Source organism: Ammospiza nelsoni, chromosome 20 (assembly GCF_027579445.1).
Source record: "Ammospiza nelsoni isolate bAmmNel1 chromosome 20, bAmmNel1.pri, whole genome shotgun sequence".
NCBI lineage: Eukaryota > Metazoa > Chordata > Aves > Passeriformes > Passerellidae > Ammospiza > Ammospiza nelsoni.
Window position 1 is genome coordinate 10,743,321 of NC_080652.1, and position 12,443 is coordinate 10,755,763.

General features: G+C 44.5%; 1 protein-coding gene across 5 annotated transcripts in view; it reads right to left on the reverse strand.

Moving 5' to 3' along the window:
• The window catches only part of DENND1A (DENN domain containing 1A), a 146,916-nt gene that overhangs the window by 9,972 nt on the left and 124,501 nt on the right, over nucleotides 1-12,443 (reverse strand). For 2 of the 5 annotated variants that reach the window (XM_059486568.1, XM_059486566.1), the window contains exon 20: nucleotides 3,356-3,415. The exons of 2 other annotated variants lie outside the window; for them this stretch is intronic. In XM_059486568.1, the coding sequence (XP_059342551.1) occupies nucleotides 3,356-3,415 (60 nt within the window). The remainder of the gene's footprint in view (nucleotides 1-3,355; nucleotides 3,416-12,443) is intronic. One more of the 5 variants, XM_059486569.1, reaches the window with a different exon arrangement.

The window sequence follows — 12,443 nt, forward strand, 5'->3', positions numbered from 1 at the left end:
AGAAATGGCCAAAAACCCAAATAAAGGTGGGAATACAATTCAGCTGCTGACCTCCCAGAGCCTGTGCTCCTTAAGAGGCACAAGAGAAAGGAGATGTTCATGGCCTACAGCCTGAGTGCTCTGGAGTGACTAGGTAAGTTTTAAAAAAATATTTGTTGGGGGAGCAGGACTTTCCAGGTTTGTTTTGGTTTTGTTTTTTTTTTTTAATTTTTCTGCACAGGTACAAAAACCTCAAATTCTCCTGCCAGGAGAAAGCCACCAAATTGCATGTAGTGCTTCTGCCCTACACGCAGTATGCAGAAAACAGCAGCAGCATTATTGCATTGAATTTTCATTTCAAAGGAAATGGTGCACAGCAGATATGATGAAGAAATCCAGAGTTGTATTGCCACTATTTCTTAGGAAAAAGGGCTTATGAAAAGGTCAGATGTTAAGGTCTTGGAGATCAGTCCCCACACAAGGCTGCTCCTCTCTACAATAAAGACAGCTTAAGAATGTGAATTTATGGCAGGAATGGAAGGATTAAGTTTGTGGCAACTTCATCTGAACTTGCAACGTGGTGAAACATGGGGAAAAGAACAACAGAGCTAATTAGAGGAGCTGAGCTGTCAGAGCGCAGCAGAATGGCTCGGTGCCAACAAACAAAAGGAATGGGCTGGCAATCAGCAGGATCGATGAAGAATACTGCTTCATTAGGGCTGATAAAACACGGAGAGAGCGCAGAGAGGAGAGAGGGAGAGGGGGGCGACAGCCAGGAGGAACGGGAGAGGAGAGCGCCAAGGAGAGAGGGGAAGAGAGGAAGAAAGCAAAGCTGCTTAATTAAATGGGAGCTGGGAGCTGATGTGTAAAGCTGGCCTGTCAGCGTGCTGGGAACACTTTCACCTTTCGGCTGGGTGTGCTGCCGGGGAGGGACAGAGGTGAGAGTTTGGGGTGGCTCCGGGGCCCCCAGCCCAGCGCGCTGCAAGGTGACAAAGCTGAGCGGCATTTAGAGCATTGTTCCTGGGGAACTGCAGGGAAAAGCCAGGAATCGAGGCAATTCCTTGATGGATTTTGAGTCTCACATAGCCACAGAGGCAAGGTTAAATGCTTATCAAATGCAAAATATCAAAGAAATCCAATTACGTGAGCACACAGCCAAAAGAAAAAAGGTAAACTTCCAGGACAGAAGGGTTGAATGTGCTTATTACTGTCCCCATCAACTTAATGCATAATTATTATATTTTAACTTTTTCTAATTGAATAAAGTTTCCAAACAACCACTATTAATCCAAACAGACCTCCATTAATTAGAAGCAACAACCCTCTCTCTTTCATAATACTACCACTTATTTCCAAAGCAGCAGAATGCAAAGAACATCTCTGTTCTGCTTCCTTAACCTTTCTTTGGTCTGTGTTTTTGGCTTTATTATCAGCAATTACTCATATTGCAAGCACTAGTGGCCATGTATTCCTCCTTGCAGCACAAAGGATTTCTCAGGAATTCTGGTATTATGTGGCCCTGGCTGGAAGAGCAGAGGGACCTGGTCACCCCCTTTAGTGCTTGTGTACAAGGCCAGGATAAATCAATTGCTGATACCCACCTCTGTAGGAGCTGCCAAGCCTGAGAGGGAAAAAACAGCCTGCAAAAAGTATTATTTACACATACAGAAATGTGTTGCAACTACCAAAAGCCAAATAACAGTTCTGAACAACAACAAATTTATGTATGTTTGATACAAGCATATTTTTGGGATTGATTATAATAATTTACATTTATCTTGAATTTCTCCTTGATGAATGAAGCCTTTCTGTCCCACTTACTGACACAGCCAGAGGAATACAACAGGAGCTTTCATTATTACATTCCAACCTTTTATCAATCACATTGGGAGCAAAGACAGTTGAACCAACCATGTTACAATGAGGACTATTAATACCCTACAGCTGGGAGATTAAACAGTCTTAACAAGATCTCCACATAATAAATGACTCCATTTGAACAATACAATTCAGCAACTTTGGTACAGAGGAATCACAACATGCCCCCTTACACCTGCCAAATGTGGAACACGAGGGCATGGGAACACTACAGGAAGCCCACAGTACATGGAAAGTCTTGATCCTAGTGAAACACATCTGGGAGGGTCTCCCATGCCCACTGTACTTAAGGGAACACACATAATCATAGTCAATGCTATTTTTTAAACACAGAAAACAGAAATTTTCAGGGGGAAAAAAATCCATTAAAATGACTCTATTAAGCTAAACACCCAGAGTTAAAAAGACAGAGGAGAAACACATGCCACTGAAATGTCACACAGGAACATGCACCAGAGATCAAAAGTTAAAACACATACCCAGTTGCACTTGTTAACCAGTTACCTGCTCATCCAAAACACATTTTAACAAGTTTTAGCAAGATCAGATTTGAAAACTTGCATCTTTCTCTTTCTTATGCATGTATGTATATGGATAAGGAAGCAAGAAGTAAGATGATCTCGGGGGGAACTATATTCATAAAGCTGAATATAATCCTGAATATACATAAATACCTTCCAATGCTGTGCCAAAAACCAACACCCCTCCTAAACTGATGCTTCTTGCCTTTACCTTTAACAAAACCAAATATCTGGTGCAGGGTGCAGACCCAGCAGGGTGTCCAGTCTTAATGCCATTCTGGTAGTCCATAGGTACAAACTGTCCTACAGTGAGTGTTTTTGGGGGAAAACTGCTGAGATAAGGTGTCCCTACTTAACACGTACAGGCACTGCACTGCCAGTAATTTCTGTGCAGTTCTTCCATGGAGGAGTCCCTTCCTCTGGCCAACCTGCTGGGCCTCCTTTTACACCATGGAATTACCCAGTGTATGCCATCCATAACATGGCACCAATGTTCCACTGCCAAAGATTGACCTCGCTTTCTTCAAGTCTATTCATACATGGAGAAGAATTAGGCATCCCAAATTAATTAAAAGCATAACTTGCAAAGAATAATATTATGTCTTCAGACTTCTGCTTCCTTTCAGATTTGAGTTCAGTGCAAGTCTTCAAAAGCTCACTGGCTAAAAACTTCCACCAGCCAGTCTAGCAGGGCTTTGTGTGTAAGAAACCACAGCAAAAGTCAAACCAGAGGTGGCCAGAGCAGCCCCAGTTACCTGCAGAGCTGCCCAGAGCTGCAGGGCTCGCCAGAGAAAAGCAGAACAACCGCGGGTCCCAGGGCTGTGCCGCAGCAGAGAGAAGGCAGTTTAGGAGCATAATTCACACATGACTTCTGTGCAGAGCTTGACAATCCAAACTACCAGGGTTTAGTAGTGCTACAAGGAGCGTAACTCAGGCAGTGTTAAGCTGTGGCAGTGAAACAATCCCCAGCTACTCACGGGCCTGGAGGAGCGCTGGATCTTTGGGGGCGGCGGCCGCGGCGGGCGGAGTCTGTGCTGCTGCAGCAAAGTGGAGACTAAATTAAACCTGCATGGAAAGACCTCTGATGTCCTGGCAAAAGCAGCATGAGCATGTGACAGCACGTGATTTACCTTCATACTCACCTCATAAAATGCCCTTTTTCTTACTTTGCTTTTCCAAAGCAGCGACAAACCCCACGGCCTGTGATGTGCCCTGGCAGCACAGGTACCCATGGCAGGCTGGACTCAGCTCCTGCCACACCACAGGCAGCAGGGACAGCACCAGACAGCCAAAATGGACTGACACAGCAAAGATCTTCAGGCTGGATTCTTGGACCTCGAGGTGCAAGTGTTCTAGGCCACATTTTTGCAAATGGAAACCAGGATACTCAAAAACACTTTCACTAAAATCTTGAGTGATTTTAGTGCTTGTGAAAACTTATGGAGAAGGCCTCAAACCAGACATGTAAGAGCAAGGAAAAAACCCCAATTCAGTGAAACTTTTCATGCACTTAAAGCTGAGCTTACGCTCAGATCCTGTCCTGGGTTTTACTCCTAAGTGACCAACAATTACAAATCAGGCCTTAAAGCATCATGATGGCCTAGAACCCAAAACTACTTGTGTAAATATTATCTTAGTTCTGTGTGAGTGAAAATGAACACACTACAAATATTCTACATATTTATATTACAATAAACTACTCCTTTGCAAGAGCCAATTCTTTCATATCCTTATCCTGTCACTAGATTATTTTTTCCAGCTGAGATTTAAATATCACATATGATTAAGCTTTCATCTCTGATCAAAAAATAGTTCTATGTATTTCCACAATAAAGACACATACAAATGCTGCTTTGGGAAAAGATTAAAGATGAAACTTTTTTGTATCTTGGACTTCTAACCAGGCATCGTGTTAACTCTCAGAACTGTGACCTCGGTGCTTGTAGCAACACAGGCAAAGCCAACACTCCAATTCCAATTCCTGTTATCACTGCAGCGCTCCCAGCAATGGAGTTTGTTGGGAGGTTTGTACGTGCTGCACCACACCGTGCCCTGCTGAGCCCCAGGAGATCTCAGAGCAGGGTAAGGCACAAGTGCCCCTGGCCAGCAGTGCTCTCTGCACGGAGCAGGGACAGGGCTGTGAGCACAGGCAGCAGCAGGCCAAGGGTGGAGGGGAGGCACCCAGGGAACAGGGGCTTTGCCAGAGCTGCACCGCCAGTGCTGCTGCTCCTGCCCCTCACTGCACTGGGATAAGCTATGTTCAAAATCTCTGTGTGCTGGGAGAGCCACTGATTTGAAGTTAATTTGTTAATGCAGCAAAACACATTGTTTCTAAAAGGTCAGCAGGTGAAGCTGTGTTGGAATATCAACTTAATTACCTGGGCTGTAGGGAGGAATGGGCACCAACCAGCACATGGCTGCAGTGCTAAAAGCTGCTAAATTGCTATTCCAGGTATGGTCCTAAATATATGTACTATAGCTTTTTCTGTGAAGGGGAGAAATGTCTAAATTAGCACTTTCTCACAATAGCTGTTTACCAGCATATCTTTTTCCTCTGGATATTTGCTTAATTGTCTTGTTCTAAATACTTCTGAAACAACAAGACAGAAAATTTGCAGAAAGCCATTTTTATGACTGTGGATCTGGCACTGCTTTGCTAATTATCAGACAAGTGACTTAAGCTATGAGATGCTGGAGCAAGAAAAATCTTACATTCACTTTTACACTATCAAAATATTATTTAAAAATTATAGATCCCACATCTCATAAAACAGCTATTGTACACCCAAGGAACTTTCACAATACAGCTATTTAGGGTTTTATACTCAAGCAAACATTACAAAAGGATAATTTTTGGTCTGTGACATAACAGCTTGTGAGCAGAATATATTATCTCAAACTAATTGTGGAGGTCTTTTGAGGTTTTTTTAAAGTGGTATTCAAAACAGAGCCTTGTGAGGAAATCAGAGGTGCTGGTTCATGTGAAGCAACAAGTGCAAGCTGACGGAAATGCTTAAAGGAAACACCACCAGATGAGAACTGGTTTGTTAGTATGTGGAGAAAGAAGAGCTTCTCAATTAGCAGTGAGGGTGTTTCCAATAATTTCCAAAGCAAAGCTCTTCTAGATTAATATCTTATTTCCTTCTGAAATTGAGGACTGGCTTGAAAATACCTTAAAGTCAATCAGCCATGGCAGAGAGATGCCTTGTGCTGGATGAAGCCAGGCTCACACACACCAGGCTGCAGGAGACCTGAAGAGCTGACTTTGGGAGAACATGCTGGACTCAACTGAACACTCAATTAAAAAAAAAAAAAAGGGAGAAAATAACAACACTGAAAAATGTCTGGTACCTAAAAAGATTCAGTAGAGAAAGCAGACGTAATCTACGAGGCAGCTGTTTTATTATCCAGCCAGATCCCTGCACAGCACACTCTGCTTTTTACATGCTCCCATATGTATCGCTCACAAACTGGGATGACAGGAACAGTGTATGCTTTACAGCATATATTTTTAATTTACACTCTGAAATATTTCAATGGAAATCTGCTGGGTCCTGTGATAAAAATAATCTCCATGTTTTAAGGGATTCTTCAAGCCACATTTGTAGAGTGGGAAGGTAGAACAAGTCTGGCAAAAACGCAGCAATGCCTAAAGCCAAAATCCCAAAACCATAAGAACACCACTGTGGACCTCTTCCTACAGCAAAGAGGTGCCTGCAGAACACAAAATATTTAATTCAACTTAGAGTCACTCTGGTTCAAAGAAGCCTCCCACACATTGTTTCCATTTTGCTCCCATGTAGTGAGGCCCTGGGTAATAAAGGATCATGCTGCAGACAGTAACTACACAAGTCAGGAGCAGGCCAGGGTTCTGCTGATCCCTTTTCCACCTGCTCTGCTCTGGTCCCTGCAGAGCTTTCCCAGCCCTGATCCTCGCTGGGCCTTCCTTGGCAATTTGCTCCAGCACTCACCACTGTTTGGGCAGGGGATTCATTCATCACCATTCACTACTCTAAACACACACCAGCTTTTGTTCTGAGAATGTATCAGAAAAAACAAAGAAATCTCAACACAAAGAATGGACTTTGAGTCCATTTCTTTGAAATGCTCACTGTGACAGAACTGTTCTCCTTGTCCTCTTGGGCAACCACTGGTGACTTTGTGTAATTTCTTGTTATTTCTTTGATATTTTGGCACCACTTTGCACTTCACATTTTGCACCAGCTTTTTTTCTGGACCCAGCAGTAACAGCAGAGTCCTACACTGACAATATCCATTCCTCAGTCCTAGATGGGTAACTCTGTGAACACAGGGATGCTCCTGGTACTACACTAAGCCAGGAAGGAACACATCCTATGGACTGCACCACACAGTGGGCCTTACCCTGAAGCAGCACAACTTCATTTGTCCAGAAGGAGAATAAAACCCCAGCTCTCCATAACATTGCTGCATAATGACAGGGCCATGAAGGAAAACTCCCTTAACTCATCAAAGCAGGCCCTTTCTGGATTACAGCAAACCAGCAAGGAGGGCTTTTGTACAACTATTCACAGAGGTAAAACTGGCAAGAGGTTGAAAGAGAATCTCACTGAGATGATTGCTTTTCCAGAGGACTTCTTCCAAAATGAGGTTCATTTTTGCTGTGGTTTGTTTTCATTCTGTCTATTCTTCAAAATACATGGATGGAGAGACATGTTGCAAAAAATCCCAGACCCCAGGAATATATTTATCCCAGACCCCATGTGTTAAAGCCTATCCATCTACTACCTCAGCAGAGTTTAAAACCACAGCTAATAGGTTAACAACTGCTTTTCTTCTGCTTCAGATGAAGAATATCAGAAAGCTGGGGGAATATTCAGCTTCCCAATTTGTACTGACTGCTCAGTGCTACTTGCAATGTCTGTTTGACAGGACTGACATTTTGTAGCACTGTGAGATGGGAGAACGTGTGACATTTTTATTCATGGTGGCGTACGCCCTTGTAATGATCAGCCCTGGTCGATGTGCTTACTGCAGCAGCCCCGAGCCCTCGGAGAACAAACAGCAGCCCGAGGTGCCAGCAGTTTGGCTGCCTTATTAAACAACACCAGGATTCTAACGAAGAGCAACTGCTGGAAAATCTCACTGTCAAATCCTCAAGGACATTGTCAACATGGAACTAACTACATATATTTTTCACTTAAAATACTAGAAAATCCAGCAATACAATATCAAATTTAAAGAAAAAAGCCACAGTGGTTTGTGTGTGCTTTTTAACTGGTCATTTTACCAGCTTTATATTGGCTTTCTGTGGTCCTGATGCTGGAATTCAAATCAAAGAGATCATGTAACCTGCATGATTTAAAATGCTGGAAAATGGACATATCCCTTATTATCTCTTAACAGCTATTTCTCTCTAGCAAGTGGAATACTTGCACAGAAAAAAGAAAAAATATATGGTCTCTCATTTAAGGAATTCTATAAACAGCAATGACTCTCAGCTTCACTCGCCTTCATTATTCACCAAGCCAGGCTGCATAACTGGGGGGACATTCTCCCCCACACACCCACAGAAGGACACAGACCCTCTATCTGCAGCCTGGCACTCACAACTGTTTTGTGTGGCATTCATCAGCCCAGCTCTGAAGGACAAATCTAAAAAATGCCTGGCCAAACAAACAGTCACAGTGGGGTCAGCATTTAGAAGAATTATATGTTTCACACACTCTTTCTCTTTAATCTCCAGGTTAATCCAGTGGCCCAGAGGTCAGTTCAGACAGTTCTGGCCTAACTGCACATATCAACTTCATAAGTAATGCATAAGAAGCCTCTGGATGCTGATCTACATTGATAGAGAAGCAAGTCACCCATAAGACACTGTGAGCTCTCCTCAAGTTGTCAATCTAGGTGATTTGGGTAGCCTTGCATGTACTGATATATTTATTTTCTATGTATGTATTATTTATAAAGCACAACTCTCCTTCCACATGCCAGCAGTGATGGACCAAGATCCTCCCTGCAAGATATTTACGGGTTCCTCAGCAGAACAGGACTAACAAGGAGACTCTGCAGACAGGTTACAGCTGCTGTCTCTTGTCACAAGGCCTGGGAGGTCGGCTCTGCCAGCCCTCCCTTCACACGTGCAGGCAGTGCAGCACTGACACGCAGTTCTCAGGGCAGCACAGTCATTTCCAGCATCCCTGTGTAAGGAGTGCTTCAAATACCCAGACAGCTGGAAAACACTGAAAGCCACACTGCAATGTGCTTTTTCATGGCTGAACACATACATGTGCTGGATGCAGTCTGGGGCCACAGTCTCACTGCAAAGCATGAATTCCTGCATGGCACAGCACCAGCCCCCCTGCTGCAGGGGCTGGAGAGAACCCAGCTGTGCCTGCTCCCTGGGAAGCCCTGGGCAGCAGGTGCAGGAGGGGCAGAGACCCTGGGCACGCTCTGCAGGCGCTGCTCACACCTGTCCCACGTTGGCACACATGGCCAGGGCAGGCACTGCCTAACTCCCACCACAGGGATTGCCATCTCTGCTAATCCTGCACACCACAACTTCAATCCAATGCATCATTGTCTTGTCCACTGACATTGGTTTTACTACTCTGACTAAGAACGCTGTCCCCTGAGAACCTGATGGGACATTTGAGTGGTCTCAAGCAGACATTAGATGGGCAAGTGCTTCTGGGCCAAGACATTTGTTTTTCTTGTGAGTCTTCTGACTTGTACTGAGCAACACTGAATTCCTTCCTGAAAGGAACAGGCAAAGAAAGGAGTGAAGACAAAATCATTTTAAACAACTAGTACTTTTGCTAAATCCATAAAGAATCAATTGGAGAGAGGGAGGAAACCCCATGTGGCTCCAGAGAAAGGAAATGAGAACCCACATTGCTCATCTGTGGGGAAGAGTGGAAGGGAGGCTCGTTTTCTTAATGAAGGTCCTGCTATTGTCCAAGGAGCTCAGAGTGGCCAGAGGAGGGCTGGCTCTGCAACCAGAGCATACAGTTACATGAATATTAGCAAATGAACTTGTTTTCCCCTTTCCCCTTTGGTTTCTACCTCAGTGCCACACAATGCCTGCTGTGATCCAGGGGAATCTGCTATTGTTCCGATGCACCTGGGTGTGAAGGGAGTCACAGGGTCTGGCAAAGGAGCCTTCCTCCCTTCCCTGCTTCATCCCTTTTACCCTGGAGATAATCCCTCCTCTGCTGCCTCTGGCCTCAGTGATCCAGTTCTGCATTCCTGGAATGTAGCTGGCTGGTGTTCTCCCCATCTTCCCCCTGACCTCTTAATGCCGTTTAATCTCCTGGAAGAAGAGCACTGCCCTGCAAAGCAGAGCTGTTTGTTCTGTGTGTCCAAGTGCACACTGTGACTAGGAAAAATGAACACGTTCATTTACAGCAAAAGGCTTCAAAACAGCAAATAAGACAGCAATTTCCATGCTGTGGCCTGCAAGAGTTTAACAGCAGTCAGAACAAGCCAGGGAGAGAACCCAGAGAAGTCCTTCCACAGTCAGACAAGCTGCTTCAGTACATTAATGCATTTTCCATTTGTCTCATAACTATTTACATTAGTCCCCAGAGCATTGATTCTCTGTAGTTTGCATCAAGCATGGAACATGATTGAATCTCTCTACTAAAGATATATGTGGAAGAGTCTTTTGTATTTTTTTAGGCTTTACACCTTTTGGTGCATAAATGGAATTAAGTATCCCATTTGCTGGTAAATAAAAACAAGCCATAGAAAACATAAACCCAGCTAAGCTGACAAATGACATTCTAATTATAATAGACACAATTAGAGAGCTGTACAGAACTGCCAGGATCACTTGCTTCTAATGAAATTATTCCCTTTCCCAAACATCACAACAAGTGATGTTTCTGGCAGCTTATCATTTGCTGGTTTAATTGTACTAAATCAGGGGTGCTACTGACTGTGGGAAAGCTCCTAAGGAGGAATGTTCCTAAGCGTAGGTTTGATTTTGAAGCCCTTGGGCTCATCCTGCGTGTTCACACCACCTCTCCCAGACTGGTGGGAAGACTGGGCACAGGTACCAATCCTGTATGAACTCTGCGGGTCCTGCCAAAGCAGCCCCAACAACTGCTTGCTTGGACAAGGAACCTGTTCAAAACAGTCACCATGACACTGTGTAGTGTCTATTCTCCAAACAGGTCAAAGACAACATAGACACGTGTTCTACCTAAAAGGTGCAAGCGTGGGCATGGCAACAAGAGCCCAACCCCCCGAGTCACAGATCACCAGCATTAGTGTCCCATTCTGCCCCAGGCAGGGCTTACTGGGCTCCCAGTGCTGCCCTGCCTGGCACACTGGAAAGGATTCCAAGGACAGCTCTGGCAACTGAATATGCAGCAGGTGTTTGATGCTTAAAGGACATTTTGGTCAGCTTTTCACACAACAAACCAGCAGAAAGCAAGGAATAAGACATTCATAGAATCATTAAGGTTGAAAAAGACTGGAAAGATCATCAAGTCCATCAAGCACCACAAGAGATTCTCTCTGTAACACTGGATCTTCCACAACAATTAACCTTACTCTTCCCCCAAACTTAGAGCACTACTCAGTACCACAAACCTCCCATTTGAATCTTGGCCTTGGCTTGAAAATTGCTCCCTCTTCTCCCCACCCATTAAACCATAAGCTGCCTGTACTGCTCCTGCTACTTGTTGAGTACAGTTGTGTTGTCCCAGAGCCCTTGGTGATAGTTCCTGTATTTGGTTGATGCAGGGATCAATAAGAAAGGTACACCCTGGGTAAAGCATGTAAAGTGCCACCCAGGAAAAGCAGTGGTCCCACCCTCCCACGATGGTGTCTTACTAAGAACATTCCAGTTTAGATCTTTACTATACTGCCCCAGGCTATCTGGCTAAAAATCCTTCTTTTCACCATCAATGGGAGCATTCCCACAATGTCTCAGTATTGCAGAAAGGATCACTCAAACAATTCCATAATAAACAAGGCTCTCCTATGATGCCTGATCACCACTCACCAAGATGAGCCAGGACATACAGAATCTCCCCCAGTCAGCCAATTACTGCCAAATTTTGGTGAGCCATCAGCTGAGGGGCTGTGCTTTTACAGGCATTTCAAGATATTTTACTGATATTTTTTGTAGCCGTACAACTGCAGATACACAACCGTGTTTGGAAAAGCCAGCAACTCCCTCACTCTAGGGTGAGAGATAATGAGTTAAAATTAAAGGTTGTTGCTGGCTCGCTAGCCCATCCCCCTTTAGCTAATCTGTCATGTAATGAAGAGAAGCACCAGCGCAGGACAGCTCGCTGCCGGCTCACTTACAGCGAGCTGATTAAGAATGTTCAACCAACAGCAGACTGCAGACCTTTCCGAGGAAAATAAATAGACTGTATGCAAATGTGTTTGTCACTTTGACAGCACGTCTCAATTAAAGCCCGCGCGGCGGCGGAGCACTCTGCAGCGCTGGGCCGGGCTCCCTGCACCGCCCGCCCCGAGCCGGGCCCTGACCCCAGTGCATGCATGCATTTTAAACCGCGCTGCCAGCCGCACAATGCTGCACTCCGAGAGAGCCCCTGACAATGAGAAAAAAGCCTCTTTCATCCTCTTCAGTTTAGAAGAGCTGTGAAGGCACAAACAGCCCTTATTTCAGAGTTCTTGTGCCTTTTTAATTGTTCCCACCTTCTGTATTCTAGACAGTGTTAAAAGTGACATTAAAATCTCTGCCTTTAATCACGAGTTAGAAGCCATCTCCCATTTATACAGTAAATGTTGCTGCTTTTTTCCTCCCCAAAGCCTTAATCTATATTTCATAAACCTGAACATCTTCTCCTTTTGAATGAACGTATGATTTCATTTTTGTTTTGGCATTGGGCTATCAGAAGGAGCAGACCCACGCCAGGACTGAGGCTGAGTCACACAGCCTACAACTGCTAAGTCAGATGGGTTTTTGGAAACCAGCATTTGTAATGTGCTGACAGCAATAAGCATTTAGCCAGCAAGCCTCTCCCCACAGCCAGGGGTCAGGAAAGCTGATGCGTGTTTCTTCCAACACAGAAAAGTGATCATTAAAAAATTTGAAAGTGACTG